Below are 25,110 nucleotides of genomic sequence, written 5' to 3'. Positions count from 1 at the left end.
CATTCTAAGAGTTATAGACTTTCATTTGTCTACCTTTTTTTTTTTTTCTTTCCTCCCAGCCTCCAGTGTTAAGGACCTAAGTGTGCAGTACTCTGCCAATTTCAGAGGAGATAGATACCTGACTTGGCTGTCAGGAGATAATTGTGAATCCTAGTTATCACAACTCTGCAGGGATATCTAAGATCTTTTCAGAGATCACCAATATCATGTCACTATTAACTCAGTTAACTAAACTTCTCAAGATGTACATAAATTTGTTCTTAGAAAAGATAATCATGGAGTACTCAATAATGAAACAAGTATTTTTTTTTTTTTTTGTCTTTAAGACTACAGATGCAGAGACGCTTATCCGGTGTTCAAGTCTTTTGGTGGGTGTTCTCGGCTGCTATTGCTCTGTAAGTGTAATAACAGAAGAGGAGGCATATACATCAGAATTATTCCAGAAAGCCAAGGTATGAAAATTTATTCTGGTAAAGTTGTGGAGAAATTTGAGTGAAATGTATGCTTGGGGAAATTGGTATATTGGCTTGAAAAAACAAAACTTTTAGGTAGGTTAGGTCTTTTCTTTCATTTATGCTATGTGAAAGAAACGATACTCTCTGTTCTTAACAATTACAGTTATTTTAAGCCAACTATAAATAGAGTAATTGAGATAATGCATTACATTTAATTTTACTAACAAAAATACTGATTTTTATGGGCACTTTTTAAAAGTTTTTCCTGTGATCAATTGTCCTAAAGAATCCTTGACTGTTACGTGGGTCAGCTCCAAGCGTGAAACTGCCTTCCATCTCTGAGTTCTTGTTCAGTCAGTGGTGTGATTTGTAAGGGCATAAGGTCATTAAAAAAATTGTTACCATGATTTTTAATTACACTATATAACCAAGTATAACTTCCAAAAACACTTAATTTTACTTCATAAGTGAAACTTTAAAAGGTAATCACACAACTATAATTTTAACTCGAGTCTGGATTTTCCTTCTTTTATTAATAGTCTCTGATGCAGTGTGCAGGAGAAAGTATCACTCTGTTTAAAAACAAGACACATGAGGAATCTAGGATTGTTTCACTGAGAAATATGATGAACCTCTGTACTAGTTGCTTGTGTAACTGTATGAAGGTAAGATGGTGTTCTTACTTGACTGTGTGGTCCATCTACAAGGTTGATAACTACTTCGTGGTGTTACTGATTTTTTGGTCCATTCATAAGTTTATACACTGATTTAAAATCAAATTGAATGGCAAATAAAAGTAGCGACTAGGGGATGCCTGGGTGGCTTAGCAGTTGAGTGTCTGCCTTTGGCTCAGGTTGTGATCCCGGGGTCCTGGGATCAAGTCCCGCATCGGGCTCCCTGCAGGGAGCCTGCTTCTCCCTCTGCCTATGTCTTTGCCTCTCTCTCTGTGTCTCTCATGAATAAATAAATAAAATCTTAAAAAAAAAAAAAAGTAGCAACCAAAGGAATAAAGCAACAGGTAATCTGAGTTTCTCATGAAGTAATTTCATCATTTCAGGAAAGTTTCTGAGGTTATTTTGCCACTTTTATATACAACTACATAGGCGACTCTTTTACCATCAGCATATTTTTGTTCGTTTAATAAGAATGTTGACTACTAGCTGTGTGATGCACGTATCACTGTAGTGGGGTGAGCAATCTCCATGAAGATCATTGCAGCATACATATTACTCTCTTTTGCCCAAAGTGTCTCATAGAACACTTGGTAGAAAGAGTGTTACTCTGTGCAATCTTTATTTTGATTGGAAGAAGCCTACAGTTTAGTCGAGCCAGGCCAGAATGATGGTAATAGTTGGAAAAAATGGTTTTTTGAAAGTTAATGATAACTACATGGCTATATAACCATATTATCAGCATATATTTATGATTTTGTAATTTTTTTTACTTGAAAAAATTGTATTTTTCTATGTTCTTTTGTAAATGGGGAGGAGAGAAGTGGAAGAAAAAAAACTCTAACTTACAATTATTACTTAATTTAAGGTCAGTAGTTGGTATTTTACTTTAACATTTATATACAACTTACTTCCATGTGCCATAATTATTACTTGAAGAAATGGGGTTAGTGTTTTTAATGTGATTTATATCTTGGTCCTGATAATAAAGTATTTATCCATGCTTCTTATAGTAGAGAATTTCCAGTGCAAAAAAAAAAAATCTGTATTTCATTTAAGATAAGAGAAAATAGGCACACTTGGGTGGCTCAGTGGTTGAGCGTCTGCCTTTGGCTCAAGGCATAATCCCAGGACTCTGGGATCGAGTCCCACATCAGGCTTCCTGCATGAAGCCTGCTTATCCCTCTGCTTATGTCTCTGTCTGTCTGTCTCTCATGAATAAATCAAGTCTTTAAAAAAAAGAGAAAATATTATCTGCCAAGAATAACCTTTTTTTTTTGTTTTTGCTTGCTTTTTGACTTAATTACAGCCCAGTCCAAATAAGATAGCATCTCGATTTTTCCTGCGATTGTTGACATCAAAGCTAATGAATGATATTGCAGATATATGTAGAAGTTTGGTAAGTATGTTTGTTTTACCAACTCATTTCATTGATTCTAAGATATTTTTTCATTGATATCTCTCTTCAGTAGGGATACATCTCACAATATGTGTCATCTCATGGTTTTTTAAATATGGAAAATTAAAATTACTTGGCTTTCAGAAAGAACATATTGTTTGCTACTTAATGTCAGGACCTTACATACTGCTCAACTTATAGATTTTCAATAATTAATAACAGACTGAATGATTGGAAACTAATTATTCAGGCTTATATGTATTTCTGTGTAATACTGTACCAGAATTTAAAATAATCATCTATCCTTAAAAATAAAAACAAAAGGGGTGCCTGGATGGCTCAGTTGGTTGAATGTCCAACTCTTGGTTTCGGCTCAGGTCGCGATCTCTGAACTTTGAGATTGAGGCCCACCTCAGGCTCTGTGCTGTGTGTGGAACCTGCTTAAGATTCTCTCTCCCTCCCCTCCTCCTATCCTTCCAGCATCCCCCACCTCTACTTGGCACACTATCTCCCTCTCTCTCAAATAAAACTTAAAAAAAAACCAAAATTATTTTAAAGGGTTGCATATTATTATTATATTGATGTAATGATTTATATATCCATTTTTTATTGTTGGACACTTAATAGAAATAATACTGCAGTGTTCATACACGTGAATGTTGATTTGTTTGAATAGATGAATTTTAACTGCATCATGCTACTGAAAGAAGCCAGTTTGAGCACTTCTTTTTCTTCTTTGAAGGCGTCCTTTATCAGAAAGCCATTTGACTTTGGAGAAGTAGAATCAATGGAAGACGATACTGATGACAATCTGATGGAGATGGAAGATCAGTCATCCATGAATCTATTCAGTGATTCCCCTGCTGGCAGTGCTAGTGATGCAAATGTATCTGGAGAGGGCCAGAGTACTATTGGTAAATACATATTTCCTGCTTGGGATTTCTTTTACCTTTCTGTAATGACTTGGCATTATAAAAGGCCTCATAGATACCAATATTATGCTCATTTTATTTTCCCTTGTATAGTCTATTATGTTTGTTCTTTTCTGTATACTTTAGATTTCTCTGATTTTTGATTGAATTTTATTAGTTGTTTTATTCTTCATGACAGGAGTTCAACATATTTACTAAAAATATAGAACCATATCATGGATTATTTGGAAAACAGAAAGCAGGAGAATGAAAATACTCATAGGGCCATCACTGTTAGTCTTTATCTGTTATTACAATCAGCATCAACATTCAAATGCTTTTTTATGGCTTGTTCATTTTCTTTTAACAATTATAGCATTTTCTCATTCAGTTATTGTATTGATAATTATCCTTTGTAATGACTTCATAATATCCCAATTAACATATTTATCATAGTTCAGTTTACCATTTTTTTTGCCAGAAATTTAGACTCCGTTTTATTTCTCTATAATTATCAGTATTGCAATAAGTTTGTTTGTATAAATTTTCCCATAGATTATTTCTTGATGACAGAATCCTAGGATAACTTCTCTTTTTTGGTAGATCAGAGGATATTTGAGCTAATATTCAATATATGTGTTTGCTGCATCCCTTTCTTAGTTTTAATAAGTGCTTTTTATTTTTAGGTGCCATGAATCCTTTAGCTGAAGAACATCTGTCAAAGCAAGATCTGCTTTTCTTAGACATGCTCAAGTTCTTGTGTGTGTGTGTAACTACTGCTCAGACCAGCACTGTGTCATTTAGAGCAGCTGACATTCGGAGGAAATTGTTAATGTTAATTGATTCTAGCGTGCTCGACCCTAGTAAATCTCTCCATCTGCACATGGTGAGTTAAGGGAAAGTGACATATCTTCAGTTCTGCCTGTTGTTGCTGGATAAATGTTAACAGACTGATTTGTAAGAATCCTACAGTCCCTCTGATGGTTTGAAATTGCTTCCTTGAGGAATGAGTCTGATGCTAGTTATAAAATACAGTTTTTCTTTTAATGTACTGTGAAAAAATTTTAAGTGGATACTGAATGGACTTGCATGGACTTTGGATAGATTTATTATTTTGAGTTATTAATTATAAATTATTTTATAGTAGGCTAGGAAACAGACTCTGATGTAAAAATAATACATAACCTTGTAGTTGAGCTCTGAATCTTGCCTTGACCTTAATCTATATACTTTAAAGTTTTTTTTGCTTTAAAAATTTTCTTTCTGTTTTTATTTAAATTCTAGTTTGCTAATATACAGTTTAATATATATTGATATAATTTTGAAGTGACAGTAAAGTTACAGAATTCTATTCCTTTCATACACTTCCACAGTTAACATTTTACTAAATCTGCTGTTTGATTTTCTCCCTCTGGGTGCATGCACACATACGTCTTTTTTTCTGAAACATTTTGAGATTAAGTTGCTGATGTGATGCCCTTGTACTTTGGTGCGTGTTTGCCAAAAACAGTAATACTGTCCTATATACGCACAGTATAATCAGGAAACTAACATTATGTCATTGCATTTAGGTGTCAGGTCTATTCAGTTTCTGAACCTGGAATAGTTCCTTAGTTTTTCCTTACCTTTCCTGACCTTCGTATTTTTGAATAGGACAGCCATTTGTTCTCCAAAAGCCCTCATGTTAGGTTTGTCTATTTCCTCATAATTATTAGATTTAGATTTAGGTTTTGGTGAGAATACTAGAAAAGAAATCCCTCTCCTGCCCTACCCCCCACCCCCAGTCTATCCATATACAGATAGATATCTTCATTTCCAGTCCAACATCGTAGAATTTGTGTTTTTTCTCTGTCCGTATTTGTAGCTCCCTTTCCCAACGGGAAGAAAGCTGGCTTCCCACTCACCTTCAGTACAGTATATTCACTCAGAATTCTTACATGTAATGTACCTCCTGACCATGGAGGCCATCCTCCTTGCCCCAGCACTGGTGAACATTGAGAGGGAGCCTCTGGCTCAGCAAATCTGCTGGGTGAGTCTGTGGTCATGTCCCCAGTCCCAGTGGATTGGCACATATGCCTTTGTTTCCTCAGCCCTTAGGAAACATGCCAGGGGAATTCCCTGATTAGAACCTTTCGTGGTCAGGTAGGTTGAGTCCGTGCCAGAATCTCTCGTCATGTTTCAGCTGCAGTGAATAAGTGGGTTGATCCTCTGACCCCAGCAAACATGCTTGGTTGAATCCTGTTTGATACCCTGGTTTTGACCCTGGCAAACTAGTCAAGTATCCAGCTCTGACCAATGAGGAGGTCTGTGTACTTTTCTTGAGGCCTTGGTGCTTAAAATCAGTTCAAGACACTTAATTAATAACATCACACATGTGATTCTCAACACGAATATTTAAGATGGTCCAATTTAATCTTCTTTTATAATATCTGAAAAGGAATAAGAAACATTTTTCTACATGTACATGATAGAGAAAAATGCCTTCTGATTTCTTACTATAACTAGAAAGGGATTTGGCAGCTCTCAGGAACTGGCTGCCTTGTTATAACTACCATGATTTTTTTTTTTAAAGATTTTATTTATTTATTCATGAGAGACACAGAGAGAGAGAGTCAGAGACACAGGCTGAGGGAGAAGCAGGCTCCATGCAAGAAGCCTGACGTGGTACTCGATCCCCGGTCTCCAGGATCAGGCCCTGGGCTGAAGGTGGTGCTAAACCACTGAGCAACCCGGGCTGCCCAACTACCATGATTATACCTGTAGTTGCTGAGTGGTCCTTGGTACCAACGGTAGCATAGAGAACCCTATAAGATCGCTTCATAGGAAGATAACTGAGGGTATTCTACTTTTTCCCTGCCCACAATTATCTCCACTGTCCAAAATTCATTCATAGAACAGTTTTTAACCATTAAGTTTTATCTTCAAGCATTATTTTTGGAGCATAGAGACATTAACAGTAATTTCAGATTCTTGCTCAAGCTCTTAATCCCAACAGTAGTAACAGCTATCTACTTAATGAATTCCTACAATAAATAGTAGACATTTACATTCATTTCCTTTAGTCCTCACAGCAATCTGGCCAGCTAAGGGCTATATCCCTATTTTATAGGTGCGAGTACAGAGGCTCAGGTGACAAGGTAAGTTTTTAACTATGCAGGTAACAGGTTGTAGTGCTGGCATTGGAATCCAGCTCTGTTTAACTTCAGACCTCTTTATTACTGTACTGCCTCTTTTGAAAATTCACCGTGTATGTGTGTGTGTATACATGTGCATGCATTAATGGCTGAATTTATGGTTACATTTATACTTAGTAAATCATTTATGAAAAAAATGATTTTTTTTCTCTTCAACTATCTTAGTATCTAGTGCTTTTGAAGGAGCTTCCTGGAGAAGAATATCCTTTGCCAATGGAAGAGGTTGTTGAACTTCTAAAACCACTATCGTAAGAAATTAAAGCCATGTGTTGTGTTCACTTTAAATTTATAAGCTAATAGGTATGTTCTGTTACACTTACAAAGTTAAATTTTTTCCACTGCAGCAATGTGTGTTCTTTGTATCGACGTGACCAGGATGTTTGTAAGGCAGTTTTAAACCACATTGTTCATATAGTGAGGAACCTGTGTCAAGGCAATATGGATGCTGAAAACACAAGGGATGCTCAAGGGCAGTTTCTAACAGTGATTGGAGCATTTTGGTAGGTACAGAGTTTTTGTGGAGTTCTTAATGTTCTTTTGCTGCTCTGGATACAATTACAAACTTTGCATTTCTACGTAGTGATTTATGCTAATCCTTGCATGTAACTGTATACAACCTTTAACAACAGTAGTGTGTAGCTTCTGTTTTCCTCCTTCATTGCTTGAAGAACTAGTGAACACATTGGCCTTGTCAGCTTCTGTTTATTTTATGCATGTAGTCACTGTGTGATGTAACTTTATGATACTTACATAAGAACACACATGTAGTTTAGAACTCTTGAACCCACTTGATTGATAAGGACTTCTGAATCAGTATAGAATTTGGTTTTGAAATCTTTGATATAAGAATGAAACTTTACAAATGATTTCCTTTTAATGTAAGTTTAAACATGGTATGCTGAAGTATGATAGCCCATAGAAGAGTCATAATCATAAAACAATGTATATTAAAATGAACTTTTTTTTTTTTTTAAGATTTTATTCATTTGAGAGAGTGAGCAAGAGAGAGAGCATGAGCAGGGGGAGCGGCAAAAGGGTGAGGGAGAAGCAGACTCCCAGCTGAGCAGGGAGCCCATTGTGGGGCTTAATCTCAGGCACCTGGGATCCTTACCTGAGCTGAAGGCAGATGCTTAAGTGACTGAGCCACCCAGGGGCCCCAAATGAACTCATTTTCAAACTATCTTTCTTTCTTTCTCTTTTTTTTTTTTTTTTAAGATTTATTTATTTACTCATGAGAGACAAGACCGAGAGAGAGGGAGAGAGACAGAGACATAGGCAGAGGGAGAAGCTGGCTCCTCACAGGGAGCCTGATGTGCGACTTGATCCTGGATCCCAGGATCATGACCTGAGCTGAAGGCAGGTACCCAACCACTGAGCCACCCAGGTGTCCCTCAAACTAACTTTCTTAACGAAAGTTGAGAATATTGACCAGCGTGTGCCACATGAGAATTAAATTTAATATGGAAAGAAATTTTAGTATGGGAGGATAAGAATGTAAGACTAAGTGTAATATCCAATAATTTTTTGACTATGCTTTTATTGGAATAATTATTTGACTTTCAAACACTTTTGTTTCAGGCACTTAGCAAAAGAGGGGAAATGCACTTTCTCTGTAAGAATGGCACTAGTAAAATGCCTTAAAACTTTGCTTGAGGTGAGTTATTTCATGTTAATTGTTAGTAAGTTCTCCATTAAAAATTTTAAAGTAGCCCTTGTTTCTGTTTGTAACTGGATGATTTTTCTCTCATATTTAACACCAGTTGTTCTTTTCCCATAGGCTGATCCTTATTCAAAATGGGCTATTCTTAATGTGATGGGAAAAGACTTCCCTGTAAATGAAGTATTTCCACATTTTCTTGCTGATAATCATCATCAAGTTAGCATGTTGGCTGCAGAGTCAATCAATAGGTAATGGGTCTAGATTCCTGATGTGTCTGGGGTGTTGCAGGGGTTAATGTCATGTGTAGCACAGCTTGTTGTACAAAAAATAGCCAAGATTTCCTGAGCATATACCATGTGCTTGGCATTTATGTTTTCTCTTAATTCTGACAGTTCTATCACTGAGATACCACTAATTCCTCCAGTTTACAAATGAAAAGTGGCTTCGAGAGACAGTAACTTGGTCAGTGCCATAGAGCTAGTGAAGAGGTGGAGTTGAATGAGCTGTGTCTACTGCCACTTATGGGACTTATTGAATGGTTGGATATTATTACTGTGATTTTTACATGAGTTTGTAAAATGAAGATTAGCACATTTTACATTGTGCTAATTGCAATTATATTTATTTGAATGAATATATAGTTAGGCACTGGAGTAATTCTATTGTAGCGACCTGTGTAGTGTTTGAATACTTGAAGAAGCAATATTAATTTCCTAGCACTACATGTTTATCAGGTTGTCCAGTTGATTTTTAAAATCTTTTTTAATTTATTTTTTATTTTTTTAAATTTTATTTATTTATTTATTTATTTATTTATTTATTTATTTTATTTTTAAAATCTAAATTGTAACCTGTCTCTGCCTTTTCCACCTTACACTCCCTGCAGATAAAGTACCTCTTCTTTGTTTTTCTCAGTAGCATGAATGACTACTTGGAACGTTGTTTTAAATATAACACATCTACCTAAAATAGAAGCTTCTAGAAGGCATTAGTTTTTTGTCTGTTTTGTTCATTGCTGTATACTGAGCACCAAAAACAATAATGGCATGTGGTAGGTGTTCAGTAATTTATAAAATAAATTAGTATTTGAAAAAGGAAGTTAAATTATGCTTTAAAATCACCAAAACTGAAAATCATTTGAGTAACTTTACTATTCAGATATAGGTGATCAATAAATAAAGATTGCTATAAAGAAATTGCCCCAGCAGTCACATAAATGTATGTGTTAGATAAACCTAATATGTGAACAGTTTGAATATCTGACAGTAGTATTTTCTCAAATTGGAATTGTGTCTAATTCCTCAGGTATGGGATTCTCTTCAGGGCTTGTGTTTTAAGGGTTGCTAATGAACATGAACTTTACTTCAAGACTCCCAAGTCCTTAAAAGATGGGAATACCCACTGAAGTTAAAGATCTAGGGGTATGGAGAAACACAGTGAAGTATAATGAAGCAGAGCAGTGGTCAGAAGCCTCTTTAAGATTTGAAAAATGTATAAATTCAAGAATGGCATGAATATAACATTTGTTGAGATTTTTTTGTTTTCTGGTTATTGGTGATATTTAATATTGGTCTACTGTAAGAGATGTTAGAGAAACTGGAGGATTCAGGAACACCAAAAAGTATGAAAGCTTTGTTCAGCTCTTCTCCATCACATAAAAATTTAAATAGATCACTAAGGCTTAAAGCTATCTACTTTGTGGGATAAGATCACCTTTTTTTCTTTCTTTTTTTTTTTTCAAAGCCCCCAGGATGGGGCTTGAACTCAAGATCTGAGATCAAGACCTGAACTGAGATCAAGAGACACTTAACTGACTGAACTACCTCAGGCACCCTGGGATAACATCACTTTTTAAAATGACAACAAGTCGACAGGAGTTTGAGGCTTCCTCTAATTGGTCACCTTTATGGGCTAGTTTGAGTTCAAGACTACTTGAGTAATAAGCTAAAAGATTTTTTGAGACCCTCTCAGTTCTAGGAGGAAATGGAGTATATGCTAAAAACCTAATATTAAGCATTGTATCTGAACCTGTTTAAATGGGCTTAGATTTCACTAGGTTTATTGAAAGAAGGCCCAGTATGTTAGTATATCTCACAGTGTGATTTGTGTCCCATAATATGCTTTGGAAAATAGTGTTTAAGGTAAAAAACTATTTTGCTTTTTTTATTTTTTAAGGTTATTCCAGGATATGAAACATGGAGGTTCTTCCACATTATTGAAGGCACTTCCTTTGAAGCTTCAGCAGACAGCTTTTGAAAATGCGTACTTGAAAGCTCAGGAAGGAATGATAGAAGTGGTAATTTTAGCACTGTGTATTTGCTATTATCATATAATTCTTATCAATATGCCATATGTTACTTTGCCAAGTGTGGCCTAAGACAGTTTGCATCCACCAATTTACTAAAACAACTGTGAACTAATTGAAGTGAGTTAGAATTGGCCCAATAATCACAATTTCTTTTCTTTCTTTTTTTTTTTTTTTACAATTTCTTTTGGTTCAACTCATATGTACTATTTTTGTAGGAAAAACAAAATTTACTGAGTTTTTATAGGAGTACAGATGGCTTCCTTTTTTTAATCAAAAAAATTTTTAAAATTGAAGTATAGTTAACCTACAATGTTATATTAGTTTCAAGTATATAATATAGTAATTCTATATATTACCCAAGGTCATCATAAGTGTAGTCACCAAACAGCATTGTTACACTATTATTGAGTGTATTTCCTATGCTGTGTTTTTCATCTCTGTGACCTACTTATTTTATAGATAGAGATTTGTATCTGTTAATCTCCATTCTCTCTTTCACCCATTCCCTCACCCACCTCCCTTTTGACAACCATTAGTTCTCTGTATTTATAGTCTAATTTTTTGTTTGTTTATTTGTTTTGTTTCTTAGATTCCACATGTAAGTGAAATCATATGGGGTTTGTCTTTTTTTTTTTTTTAACTTAGCATAACATCTTCTAGGTCCATTTGTTGTAAATGTCAAGATCTTAGTTTTCTATGGCTAAGTTATATTCCATCTTTCACACGCACATACCTGCACACATACCCTCCCACCAGTCACATCTTTTTCCATTCATTCGTCAGTGGACACTGGGTTACTTCCATGACTTGGATATTGTAAATATTGTATAGGAGTGCATGTATCTTTCAAGCTAGTGTTTTTATTTCTTTGAGTGAGCACTTTGAGTAATTAGTGGATCATAGGGAATTCCCATTTTTAATTTTTTGAGGAACCTCCATACTGTTTTCCACAGTGGCTACACCAGCTTGCATGCCTACCTTTTCTCCACATCCAACCAGTACTTGTTATTTCTTGAATTCCTGATACCACCCATTCTGACAGTGATATCTCTGATTTTAATTTGCATTTTACTGATGATGAGTGATGTTGAGCATCTTTTATGTGTCTGTTGGCCATCTGGATATTTTTGGAAAAATGTCTATTCAGGTCCTCTGCCCATTTTTTAATCAAAGTGATTTTTGGATGTTGAGTTGTAGAAGTTAGAAATATTTTGGCTGTTAATTCCTTATCAGATATCTCATTTGCCAATATCTTCTGCCTTTTAGTTTTGTTGATGGTTTCCTTTGGTGTGCAAAAGCTTTTTATTTTGGCCTAGTCTCAATAGTTTATTTTTGCTTTAGTTTTCTTTGCCTGAAGAGACACATTCAGACAGATATTACTAAGGTCAATGTCCAAGAGATTACTGCCCATGTTTTTTTCTTTAAGGAATTTTATGGTTTCAGGTCTCACACATTTAGATTTTTTTTTTTTTAAGATTTTATTCATTTATTAGAAAAAACAAGTAGGGGGAATGGCAGAGAGAGAGAGAGAGAAGCAGGCTCCCCAGTGAGCAAGGAGCCCAACCCGTGGCTTGGTCCCAGGACCCTGGATTATGACTTGAGCCCAAGGCAGACACTTCACTGACTGAGCCACCCAGGCACCCAATCTTTTTTTTTTTTCTTTTCTTTCTTTCTTCTTCTTTTTCTTTTTGTTTTCTTTTCAGTCTCTTTTATTTATTTTCTCTCTAAGTTTTATTATTTCCTTCCTTCTACCAGTTTTGGCCTTTGTTCTTCTTTTTCTAGTTCCATTGGTATAAAGTTAGGTTGCTTATTAGAGATTTTTTGTTGTTTTCTTGAGATATTGCTCTGAACTTCCTTTTTAAAACTGCTTTTGCTGTGTCCCAAGGATTTTGGAACATTGTATTTCCAGTTTTGTTTCCATGTTTGTTTGTTTTTTATTTCCTCTTTGATTTCTTCAGTTACCCATTGGTAGTTTAGTAGCATGTTGTTTAGCTTCCTTGTGTTTGTGTTTTTGTCTTTTTTTTTTCCTAATTGATATTATACTTCTGTGGTTGGAAAAGTTACTTGATATGATTTCAATCTTCTTAAAATATCATTTCTTATAAGATCTAATTAGAAGCTAATTTGGAGAGCAAGTGATGGTAGGAAGAAATGGATTAAAGACAGTGTTCTAATAGGGAATATAGAATTATGTTGGTCTTTTTAAGCCAACCTAATGATTTCTATATTTCTTCGTAGAGCAGTATATTTTTTTAAATTGTATTTATTTGAGAGAGAAAGTGGGTGCACACACACGAGAGCAGGGGGTGAGAGGGCAGAGGGAGAGTGAGAATACCAAGCAGACTCCCCATTGAGCACAAGCCAAGTAGGAACTTGATCTCATGGCCCTGAGAACATGACTTGTGCTGAAACTAAGAGTCAGACACTCAACTGATTGAGCCACCCAGGCGCCCTTAGAATAATATTTTTCTTAAGTGGCACGGTTATCTGAATGTTAGAAATTATTCACTTACTTGTGCCTTGGTGTGTTTGTAAAAAGTATGTGAGACAGCTAGCCAAATACTGTCTAATTGGTGATAGCACAAAACTGAAAAGGATAGTTGCATGGAAGAATGTAAATTTCAAAAAAGTTTCAATATAATGGAAAAATGAATGTAAATAATATAAACAATTTTTAAAAAGTTTCAATATGGAAAAATGAATGTAAATAATATAAACAATAGAGATGTCTATCATATATTTTAAGACTAGTATGTCTTATGCAAAAAGGGAAAATATTGACCTGATAGAAATTCATTCGTAAAAAGTCCTAGGAAGTTTTACATCTTGAGAGCAGTACATGAATCCACATTGTAATGGTTATCAAAAGAAGCAAATTCTGTCTTAGACATCATTAGTAGAAGCATAATGTCATGAACAAGCTTATAAAAAGACTCAGATCCTCTGTATAGAGGCCAACTAGCTTGTTGGGTTTGGTTCTGAGTAAAAGATTTTTAACTAACATGTTACAGTCTGTAGATCGGTTTCTCATAAGGAATTAATTGGTGGAGGAGCTGACTTAGTGGGAACCTCATAGCTATCTTAAGACACGTCAGTGATGGCCATTTAGTAAAGGAATTTGGCTCTTACTTTTCCCTGTTCCAGAAAAAAAGGAAGTAGGATCAGTGAGTAGCAGAGTTTTCAAAATGTGAAGAGAAACTGTTTTTTTTTTTTTTTTTTAAGATTTTGTTTTTAAGTAATCTCTACACCCAATATGGGGCTTGAACTCACAACCCCAAGATCAAAAGTCCCATGTTACACCAACTGAGCCAGCAAGGCGCCTTGAGAAACTTCTATCAGTTTTATAGCTAGTTAAAAATGTTCACCTCTATGGGGATATTATAATGATTGATCACTAAGCTAGAAGTATGTATTATTCTGTCTGCCTTCGGCTCAGGTCATGATCGTAGGAATCCCAAGATCAAGCCCCATGTCAGGCTCCCTGCCAGCAGGAAGTCTGTTTTCTTCCCTTGCCTCTCTCCCTGCTTTTTCTCTCTCTTTGTCTCTCTCTCAGATAAATGAAATCTTAAAAACTGCTCAGTGGCTGCTTAGATATTATAATGGGTACATCAATTTTAGACTGGTTTATTTGTAATGTTTATATATTTATATTAGTATTTAAAAAAAATTCTTTTGAAGTCCTGCAGAGCTGAGAACCCTGAACTTTTGGATGAAATTTATAACAGAAAATCTGTTTTACTGATGACAGTAGCTGTGATTTTATGCTGTAGCCCTGTCTGTGAAAAACAGGCTTTGTTCGCACTGTGCAAGTCTGTGAAAGAGAATGGATTAGAACCTCACCTCATTAAAAAGGTACATGTGGATGCATATCTTTTATTTTCCTCCTTGGGTAACTTTTAAATAATTTAAAAAGTTAAAGTTTATTTTGAAGTGTCACTGATTAAAAGCTTGGAGACAGTTTTGTTTTTTAGATTTGGAATGTTGGAAAGTAGTAACTCTTTAAATAGTATTTGTTTATTTTTTTTATATTAAGTATTTCACAAAGTATTCATTGAACTAGCAGGATGAATGACTTACTGTCCAGACCAGGCCTTCTGGAATTGCTTTTATTGAGAAAAATGCATGGAGAAAAGATCAGTAGCAAGTGTTTTTTGCCTGGTAGATTTTGGGTCACAACCTTGGATCTAGCAGGGCCAGGAGCCAAATGATAGAGCTGTGAAACTTCTAAGTTGCCTAGGGAAGGAGCACTTGGGTCCAGTGTGCAGTCGCATCAGCACTAGGTTGTCAAATATTTGCCTCTGCCCTCCACCACGTCAGAGTTTGGAAAGTTCTAGACCTTTCCATTGTAGCTGTTCGTGTGATGAGCTGGTGATAGATCAGTGACCTGATAGACCACTCAGCATTCTTTCAGCACGATTTCCATGGAACTTCATAATAGTCCACGCTGTTGGGAATCGGTCCTACATGGGTTAAACTTTCACCTCTCAGTATTAGAAGAAGTTGTTGTTATTGTTTTTAAAGTATACTATTATATTACCTAATTATTATTGTTTTTTAAAGATTTATTTGTTTTTCTTGGGAGGGGGAGGACAAGAAGGAGAGGGAAAAGAAGAGAACCAAGTAGACTGCCCCCAGCCCCCACCCTGAGCATAGACCTTGATGGGGGGCTCAGTCCCACAACCCTGAGATCATGACCTGAGCCAAAGTCAAGAGTTGGATGCTTAACTGACTGACCCACTAAGGCACCCCTACACTACCTAATTATTTTAAGTGGATTATAGTGGTTGGATTTTTCTCATTTAGATTTAGGACTGACAATATTTTACTTTAGACCTTCCTTTGAAATATAATGAAAGGTTGAGCATTACAGTATGTTTTTGCATTTTTGTTCATTTCACATTTATTGTTTGCTGTGTGCTGTGCTCAGTGCTAATTATATTAAATACGTTTTTCTCATTTAGTCTTTCTGAAGTCTAGGTAGTTTTATTACCCCTATCTCCTAGACGAGGAAATCAATGTATAGAAGACATTGGTTGGATGATTGCTTCAAAGTTATTTTGTAAATAAAAGGATTTAAATGATTTATTTTTTCATTGGTTTCTTAAAGCATTGACTTCTTTCTGATTTGTGCAGGTTTTAGAGAAAGTTTCTGAAACTTTTGGATATAGATGTTTAGAAGACTTCATGGCTTCTCATTTGGATTATCTGGTTTTGGAATGGCTAAATCTTCAAGATACTGAAAATAGTTTATATTCTTTCCCTTTTATTTTACTAAACTACACAAATGTTGAGGACTTCTATAGGTAGGTCTACAAATGGCACATGTGAAGTATATTCATTTTAAAAGTAGTTGGAAATGTTTGGCAGTTCCTTTCCCCCCACCTTACACACACATACACATAAACATACACACACACACATGCACACATATGCCACAGAACTGGGAGGCTGTGTAGTGTGAGAGGCAGGGCTGCTTGTTTTAATTGAAGTGCATTGAAGGGAATCAGTAGACTTAGGATCTGGTCCTGGCTGTGCCAGTAATGAGCTTTGTAACTTTGAGCAAGTTATGAAAATACCCCTGGGCCTTGGGTTTTCAATCTGTACAGTAAGGGATTACATAGATCTTTAAGGGCTCTTTCAGCTTTAATATTTGATAATCTTTCCTAGGACAAAGATAAATTGTTCTTCCTTTCTGTTGCTTGGCTGTCAACCACTTTGTTATTATTTTTATTAGATTTAAAGTTTAATACAAAAATATTTATTTTGCAAACTCCTAACTTTTAAGAAGAAAATTTTGAAAATGGAGAAGTTTGGAACAAGTAAAGAATAATATTTAGGTATCAGGATGATGAGTAAATAGTTCATATGTGTTTATTGGCCCTTATTCTTTTCATTTTGGCAAAAACAGTATTTACATTGTTTGAATTCCTAACTTTCTTTCACGTTTCATTTCATATAAATTGGTAATGCAGAAGACATAAATTCAGTTCCCACTGCTTTTGGTCATAGAATTAGTGTGGTATATTCTCAGATCTGTTTCTTGTATTTGATTATTTAGAGTTTAATTTCATTTAATTTCAATTCCACTTCTAAAATTAGAGTAAGAATGCTTAGTGATCTAGATAAAGTGATGTTCTAATGTTTACTAAGTAAAGCACTTCATTATTTTAAGAGCTATATTATAAAATTTGACTATGGTAAGTTATATATAACATATACTTCAAATTTTTATATTTTCAGATCATGTTACAAGGTTTTGATCCCACATCTGGTGATTAGAAGTCGTTTTGATGAGGTGAAGTCCATTGCTAATCAGATTCAAGAGGATTGGAAAAGTCTTCTAACACACTGCTTTCCAAAGATTCTTGTAAATATTCTTCCTTACTTTGCCTATGAGTGTACAGGAGATAGTGGGATGGCACAGCAGAGAGAGACAGCTACCAAAGTCTACGATATGCTTAAAGATGAAAACTTACTAGGAAAACAGGTTTGGCTTCACTTTTATCTACTTAATCTCATTTGTTTATATATGTAATTAATTAATTAAAGTAGGCTGTGGGCCCAATGTGGGTCTTGAACTCCTGATTCCTAGATCAAGGGTCACATGCTCTACCAACTGAGTGCTCCCCATACTCTAATTCATCTGAGATATAACTTCAGAGTTTTAAGACTATTCATCATTTATGCAGTAAAATTTAATATGTAGTAATCACTGTCTAGCATAGGCAATCCATGAATATTTTTGTTACTGTTGTTGTTACAGTGTTCTTTCCTTTTGATTGACTTTTAAATGAAGTATTTTTAATCAGAAATTTTAAAAAACTTTAGAATAATTTTATGGTTTCTTTTTTCTTTAAAATGTTTTTAAAAATTATTAAATTTTTGGCATGGGGTATTGCAAAAAGGTGATTTTACTAAAGCTTGGGACAAGACCTGTGGGCCAGAAGAGCTGCTGCCCCAGGACTGTGAGGAGCAGCTGATGATATACTTTGGGTAAGGGGAAGTAAAGACAAAGGGGAGTTCCAAAAGGATTTTCATGCAATAAAGTAGACTCAGGAAGACTTGGGATACTGGAGGCCTGGCTGTTGTCAAGCTAAGCTTGTTTTTCCCTTTGGTAGGGCATTAACATTAAGACAGTTGGGAGTTTCCTGAAGGAATATTATACTCTGCCCATCTCAAGTATTGTCAATGGGCTACCGGTTTTAAGGAAACTTAATTTGATCTGTTTCCTTCTACTGTTTTCCACATCATTCTCCCCTGAACAGTTTTGACCCTTAAATCTTGAGGATTGCTGAGGGTGGAAGATCATCTTTTGTAACTTCTTTCTGCTAAATAGGGACATAGAGATGTCCCTCTCTATGGGTCAACATTGGTCAGGTGGGGAATTTTTTCTTTTAAGATTTTATTTATTTGAAAGAGTGAGCACGAGTTGGGGTGGGGGTGGGTAGAGGGTGAGAGAATCTCAAGCAGGCATGCTGAACACAGAGACTGATGTTGGGCTCGATTTCATGACCCTGAGATCATGAGCTGAGCTGAAATCATGAGTTTGACACTTACCTGACTGAGCCACTTAGGCACCTTACATGGAGAATTAATATAATGGAGTTACCAAAGGTAGAAGCAGCCAATCCAAAGTAGACAACATGTATGAACCTCCTTGAGTAGAAAGGATCGTCTGTCAGCTGGAAGTTATGGCAGTGAAGGAGTCTGTCAGGGAGATACCAGAAATGACAACAAAATAAGGTTAATATTATAATGAGAAAGAGAAGCCTGAATAAAAGACCTTTTATAGTTGGCCATAATTGTCGTCCAGTTCAGGAGTTTTAACCAGTCACTGAAAGGAAGAGAAAGTAATTTAAAGCATTGATTTGAGCAATCCTGTTAGTTTTGGTGATATCTGGAATATATACACCACATTCTATTTTGTTTTGTTTTGTTTTTAAAGATTTTATTTATTCATGAAAGACAGAGAGAGAGAGAGAGAGAGAGAGGCAGAGACATAGGCAGAAGGAGAAGCAGGCTTTATGCAGGAAGCATGAAGTGGGACTCAATCCCAGAATCCTGGGATTACTCCCTGAGCCAAAGGCAGACGCCCAACTGCTAAGCCACCCAGGCGTCCCACAACATTCTGTTTTTATACTAGCACTTGTTTCACCTTGTGCAGCAATGAAAATATCTTCATGCCATTTTGAGTTATTTAAGGCCTTGATGGCATAGCAAGTGGTGTTCGCCATCATATACTCTGTTTCACAAGCAATCAGGTAATTAATATGAGGCACCTTGATGAAAACCAAAGAAAAAAATATAGTTTAATGGTTAGAGCAAATTATGAAACCAGTGTCAAGTCTCAAGTGCTTAAAATCTATTACTTATAAAGATGTGTTGTTGAAAGACTATAGTAATCGTCATTTTTAATCAGATCATCAAATGAAAACTAGTTTGTAAAACGAGTCTTATTTTAACAAACTTGTTCTAATAATTTATATAAATTTAGCAAGAGTAGTGATTGACCATATAGATCTTTTAGAATCTGCTTTGCTGGAGCTTTTTATAAGGAATCTCAATTGAACTTTTAGAAGCCAAGCCAAGTGCTTGCCATCAGACATCTCTGCAGTAACTTTAGATTTGGGTGATTCCTTTTCATGAGGTTCCCAAAGCATCCTGAGATTCTTGCACTTGCCAGGAAGTGACACTCTTTACTCACCTAGTAATGCTGCTGGGAAAGGTATCAGGCCAACACTTCCAAGGAGTTTTATTGGCCTAATGCTTCATAAAGTCAACCTTAGTTTCTTAAAGCTGTCTGGTTATATCTGAGTCTATGTATGTCTCTCTCAAATGTGACATTCCAGTCAAAGCCTTGGTAATATAATCAGTATTTCCAATGATGTGTTATAAGGAGAACAGATTCTTCTTGAATTTATGCAAAATGACTGTGATTGCCCTGGAAGAAAGAATGCTCACTGAGAATTTCTGAATTTCAGAGGGTTCAGGTAGAGAAAAGTTAAATGCTTCAATATTTTTACAAATGAATATTTTCTATCACATTTCTTTAAGTCATAGATACCTTAAGGGAAAAGTTCCTCAATCTGGTGAACATTAGAGAACCAACAATGTTGTGTGTATTTTTTTAAAAAAGATTTTATTTGAGAGAGTGAGAGAGCACAAGGTGGGAGAGGGGCAGAGGGAGAGGCAGAGAGCTCAACTCAGGGCTCTTTCCCAGAATTTTGTTTTTTAGGATTTTATTCATTTATTTATTTAAGAGAGAGAGCATGATCAGGGAGAAAGGCACAGGGAGAAGCAGACCCTCTGCTGAGCAGGGAGCCCGACAGAGAACTGGATCCCAGGACCCTGAGATCATGACCTGGGCTGAAGGCAGACACTTATTAACCCAGTGAGCCACCCAGTTTGTTACCAGATTTATCAGTCTTCTCCGCTATAAGTACTCTGAAGGTAGGATTTTTTACCTTTTTTTTTTTTTTTTTTTTTTTGCTGATGTATCCTGGCTACCTCGTATGTAGTGAATACTATTAGATAAAAGATGGAGTCAAGTAAAAAAGGACCTAACCATTTTTGTTTAATTGTAATTTAGATATTTCTGAAATTATTTGAGAGAAATTACATTAAAACACATATATAAACTTTTTTTTTTTAAAAGTAAAAGAAGATTGCTCACTCTCAAGTGTTTTGGTTTTTTTTTTTTTTTTTTTTGGTTTTGTTTTGTTTTTTGTTTTTTTATATAAGTACAAGATGACTAACAAAGGTTGGCTAATGGTCAAAATTACGATTGGATAAACTTCAGGGGACTTTTTTTGTTTGCCCGGTTACCTGTATAGAACCAAGAAATGGAACATGGAGTTTCTCAGTTGCTTAGGTGGACCACTGCCAGTCAGAACTGGTTTTGAGCATATGGAGGCAAGCAAGGAGCTCCTTTCTCAAGACAATTGGAACAGAATGTTGACGCTCCAAAGGTTATGGAATTGATGAAAGACCCTGCTTCTATCCCCTCCGAGCCATCTCCCTGCCTAGTCTCTTGAAGCAGGCCTAATCTCACTACTTTTTAAAAAATATTCAAACCAGAAGGTAGCAATTTTCGGAGTTCATTTAGGAGGGGAAAAGAATTACATTGAGGCCTGATTGAAATGTCACTGTCAAGAATGGAAAGAGGTAGACTTGAATAATAATTTCTTAGTTTCTTGGTTAAAGACCTAAATTCTTGTTAGTTTCAGTTCCTTTTAGCATTAAATTGTTACAGGTTTACTTTTTCTTTGGTTCTCTAATAAGATACTTTCTCCGAATCAGTCTCCTGGATTCTTTTCTTCTGTGCAGAAGTGTCCGTACAACTGTTACTAGTCCCTCAGCCTCTAAAAACTGTCAATTGTCAAAAGCCTGAAATATTAACAGTTACAACATTGGTTAGCTGTAGTTAGACAGCTGTACAGTTTATATGACCCTTTAGCTAAACTTTACAGATCTTGCTTTGTAAAATGATACAAAACTCGTGAAGCCACTTGTCACCTTAAGTGGAGGAAATTCATTATTTCCTCCAATATTAAACAGACATGGCTGGTTTATCCTTCCTGATCCCTTTGAAATGAAGCTGGATTTTTTTTTTTTAAGATTTTATTTATTTATTCATGAGAGACAGAGAGAGGCAGAGACATAGGCAGAGGGAAAAGGAGGCTCCCTGTGGGGAGCCCGATGCAGAACTCAATCCCAGGACCCTGGGATCACACCTTGAGTCAAAAGTAGACGATCAACCACTGAGCCACCCAGGTGCCCCGAGGCTGGATTTCTAAAAGATTGAAACCTTGGAAATGATGACCTGAATGATGTGTAAGCCTGAGGCAAAGGCTAGGATTTTTACATTTGATGTCTTGTCACATTTTAAAATGTTTCTGTTGTGAGGAAGTGTGTTTTCAAATCTTGTGCACCAAGTAAATCAACCATTTACCTTTTAGGCTAGAGCATTGTAATTTGTTACTTGGAGAGCTGATAAATCCACCTTGCAGTCTCCACAATTGTCATTCATTTTGGTGAAGCAAAGTGGAGCAGGCCTATTCTTTAGAGAATTTATGCCCTTGTGAGGCCATCATGACGGGAAGTGGATCAGTGAAGGCGTGGTCCTGTCTGGGAGGATTTCAGTTTACTCTTGATGACAGGGGATGTGGCTAGCAGCTGGGTTCAGGATTTGGGGTATCAGCCAAGTAGAAATCTGGGAAGCAGAGTCACTGGGATTTTTACCAGTAAAGTATCATTAAGTGAGCTAGATTTTCCAACTAAGTCAATGGTAAAATGCAGACAGAGAATCAGTGTAGATCAGTGGGGAATTTGGTTGGCAGGAAAATTAGTAGGTTGGAGAATTCAGTGCCACACCTCAAGCCTTAATCAAGTAAAATGATTCTTTAAAATGAAACAAGAGTCAGAATAAAGGAGACTGGTGTGATTTCCTTCCTTTCCTCTCAGGCTACCGGTCGGTTGTATAGCAGAAAAAAGTGGAGTTAGCTGTAAGTCTTGCACATCTTAGGTCTTTTGTTATCTCTTTCCTTTTTAGTCACTGATTAATTTTGGAAATGGTGCAATAACATTGGCCCCTTGAGCTGTCTTAAAGGTCACAGACATAAAAACTTAAATGTTATTTTAATTTTGTATCCTTACAGATTGATCATTTATTTCTTAGTAACTTACCGGAGATTGTTGTGGAGTTGTTGATGACCTTACATGAACCAGCAACTTCTGGTGCCAGCCAGAGCACGGACCTCTGTGACTTTTCAGGGTATGGATATTTTCAACTTACAGAATTCACTGCAATTTCAGAATTTCCTTGGGAAGCTTATTGGTTGACACCTTCAAACGTCTGTTTCAGTTTGTAGGCACAATATTGTGCTTTTAAGTTGTTTCTTTAAAAATAACTACCTTTATGAGTTGAAGTAGTTCTATTCTCCTGTAGCCTTTTCATGATGATTGCTCTTCAGGTTGATCACCTTGTTTGTAAATCTGATGACCTTTTTCTTCTCAGTATTTCTGTAATAGTTGAGCATTGTCCCATCTGTTGACTTTTGAAATTTCTTCTTTGTGGCACATTTGTTCTTTTCTTCTCTTTATCTGTGTCTTGCATTTCTGGATCACCATTTCTTTATTATGCTCCTTAGTATCAGAATCTTACTTTACTACAGTGTTTTGAATGTGAGACCCACTTGGTTGTATGTGAATGTTAGTTATTTTCCCTGCTTGATTGCCGGGTAGTTGAAAGTAAAGGTGCTTTCAGCACCCCGTAAAGGTGCTGTATGGAAAAGTAATAATATCTCCTACAGTACTGTTAGTATATAATTCCATTTGATATAAATGGTTTGATTGCCAGTCTCAAAATGTTAGTGTGTTTATAGTAGTAGCATAGAGCTTTAATTCAGGCCTGAAGTAATACCAAGGCTCATTTGTAGACTTGCCATTAACTTCATAAAAGATTTCCTAAGCAAATTATTTAAAATTGATTAGAGGGTAAAGGTATTTATATATTCTGACTGATAACATGTAGACTGGGATAAGTCATTTGTGATTTTATTTAGTAAAAAAAATTTTAGAACGTGGGGTTATTATAATCTAAATTTTCTTTCTGAAACTTCACTGGTCTATCAACAGAATCTTTATTTTCCTTGATAATTTTGTTCTGAAAATAATGACTGCTTTTTTTCCTATAACTCTTAGGGATTTGGATCCTCCTCCTAATCCACCTCATTTTCCATCACATGTGATTAAAGCAACATTTGCCTATATCAGCAATTGCCATAAAACCAAGCTTAAAAGCATTTTGGAAATTCTTTCCAAAAGTCCTGTAAGTATGTATTATTGTTATAATAACTGAAGAGAGAATTCCTTCTTTTTCAGCTAGAAAATCTGTGCAAGTACATTTTAAAAAGAAAAATAAAGGGAAAACTCACCTGAATAAATGAGAAAAATGCTCATTTACAAGTTATATCTTCGTATTTTACTTGTCAGCATTATTTAAAATATGTTATATATGAAGCCTGAATTTCATGATACTTCAGTCTATATATTGGCTTAGGGAGTATATATTTTTTAAAATTACTGTTTGCTATCTGAAAACTAGATAAATTGACAACAGTTTCAGATACTGATTTTCTTAAATAAAATATTTGTCTTTGATATCAAACCAAAATAAAATTATATGTAATTTGTTATTCTAAATATAATTTATTATGATTAAGTATACATTATTAAATAAGCTATTTATGAAATGTGTCTTTATGTTCTAGGATTCCTATCAGAAAATTCTCCTAGCCATATGTGAGCAAGCCACTGAGACAAATAATGTTTATAAAAAGCACAGAATTCTTAAAATATATCACCTGTTTGTTACTTTATTACTGAAAGATATAAAAAGTGCCTTAGGAGGAGCCTGGGCCTTTGTTCTTCGAGATGTTATCTATACTTTGATTCATTATATCAACAAAAGGTATGTAATATATTTAGACTAAGATAGAAGTTATTTTTTCTATCATGTTGTCTTAATTGAAATTTCTGTGGTTTTAAGAGGAAGAAGCCAGAGTATTGTTCTCCTAATTTTGCTTTTTAATCTGCCCACTATTTTTAAAAATTGTATTACTATTTCTCGGACTCTAAAAATAAGGGCAGCCTGGGTGGCTCAGTGATTTAGCACCGCCTGCGGCCCAGGGCGTGATCCTGCAGACCCAGGATCAGGTCCCACGTCGGGCTCCCTGCATGGAGCCTGCTTTTCCCTCTGCCTGTGTCGCTGCCTCTCTCACTCTTTGTCTCTCATGAATAAATAAATAAAATCTTAAAAAATAAAAGTACTAAGGATCTCCAACATTTTAAACGAATTTTAGATGGCTTGAAATATATAGGTCACTATAGCAGTTCTGCTCACCAGTTCCTGTGTGTGGGGAGATTGGTATTTCACACCCACACATCCAGGGAATCCTCCAGACACCAGCTGGGTGTCCTACAATTCAACTCATATATAGTTGATTAGTGTCAGATCTCACAATTGAGGGCTCAGTCCTTTAAAACTCCCTGCCCCTCCTTCCTTTCAGATGCAGGTCACTAGCCCAGATTATCGCCTGTGCTCTAACCAGCCAGCTCTGTACTGCAGGTACCAGCGACCCTCTTCTTTGAGTTTGATTAATTTGCTGAAGTTGCTAGCAGAACTCAGGAAAGCTGTTTACTGACTAAACTACCTAAGTTTATTATAATCTAGCCGGATGGAAGAGATGGTATAGGACCATGTATAGGGAAAGGAGGTAGAGCTTCCCTGCCCTCTCCAGGGACACCATTTTCTCCACATATGCACGTGTTCACCACCAACTTGGAAGCTCCCAAAGCTGGTCCTTTTGGGTTTTTATTCGGGGGGAAAAAAAACTCATTACAAGGACACGATTGATTAAATCACTGGCTGTTGGATGTTGATATAACCTCCATTGCCCCTCCTTTCCCCTCCCCAGAGATCAGAGGAGTGGGACTAATAATTCCAACCCTC

General features: G+C 35.9%; 1 protein-coding gene and 1 long non-coding RNA gene across 6 annotated transcripts in view; one reads left to right on the top strand and one right to left on the bottom strand.

Moving 5' to 3' along the window:
* The window catches only part of ATM (ATM serine/threonine kinase), a 116,652-nt gene that overhangs the window by 31,687 nt on the left and 59,855 nt on the right, over positions 1-25,110 (top strand). For all 4 annotated transcript variants that reach the window (XM_049110009.1, XM_049110011.1, XM_049110010.1 and 1 more), the window contains 16 exons: positions 327-452; positions 995-1,120; positions 2,436-2,525; positions 3,268-3,439; positions 4,123-4,322; positions 6,796-6,878; positions 6,975-7,130; positions 8,209-8,284; positions 8,408-8,538; positions 10,466-10,586; positions 14,277-14,450; positions 15,732-15,901; positions 16,839-17,085; positions 22,256-22,371; positions 23,301-23,427; positions 23,870-24,069. In XM_049110009.1, the coding sequence (XP_048965966.1) occupies positions 327-452; positions 995-1,120; positions 2,436-2,525; positions 3,268-3,439; positions 4,123-4,322; positions 6,796-6,878; positions 6,975-7,130; positions 8,209-8,284; positions 8,408-8,538; positions 10,466-10,586; positions 14,277-14,450; positions 15,732-15,901; positions 16,839-17,085; positions 22,256-22,371; positions 23,301-23,427; positions 23,870-24,069 (2,315 nt within the window). The remainder of the gene's footprint in view (positions 1-326; positions 453-994; positions 1,121-2,435; positions 2,526-3,267; positions 3,440-4,122; positions 4,323-6,795; positions 6,879-6,974; positions 7,131-8,208; positions 8,285-8,407; positions 8,539-10,465; positions 10,587-14,276; positions 14,451-15,731; positions 15,902-16,838; positions 17,086-22,255; positions 22,372-23,300; positions 23,428-23,869; positions 24,070-25,110) is intronic.
* On the bottom strand, positions 4,316-20,527 carry LOC112671399 (uncharacterized). 2 transcript variants are annotated; one of them, XR_003143602.3, is made up of 4 exons: positions 20,424-20,527; positions 19,303-19,539; positions 18,156-18,305; positions 4,316-5,865 (listed from the first exon to the last, which is right to left on the bottom strand). It is a non-coding gene; the product is annotated as an uncharacterized LOC112671399 (long non-coding RNA). The 2 variants fall into 2 exon arrangements; XR_007410694.1 differs by lacking the exon at positions 20,424-20,527 and having other exon boundaries at positions 19,303-19,771.

The sequence above is a fragment of the Canis lupus genome, chromosome 5, assembly GCF_003254725.2.
Source record: "Canis lupus dingo isolate Sandy chromosome 5, ASM325472v2, whole genome shotgun sequence".
In the NCBI taxonomy this organism is placed as follows: Eukaryota; Metazoa; Chordata; class Mammalia; order Carnivora; family Canidae; genus Canis; species Canis lupus.
Note: the sequence above shows the minus strand (reverse complement) of the source record. Positions and strands in the feature narration are given on the sequence as shown.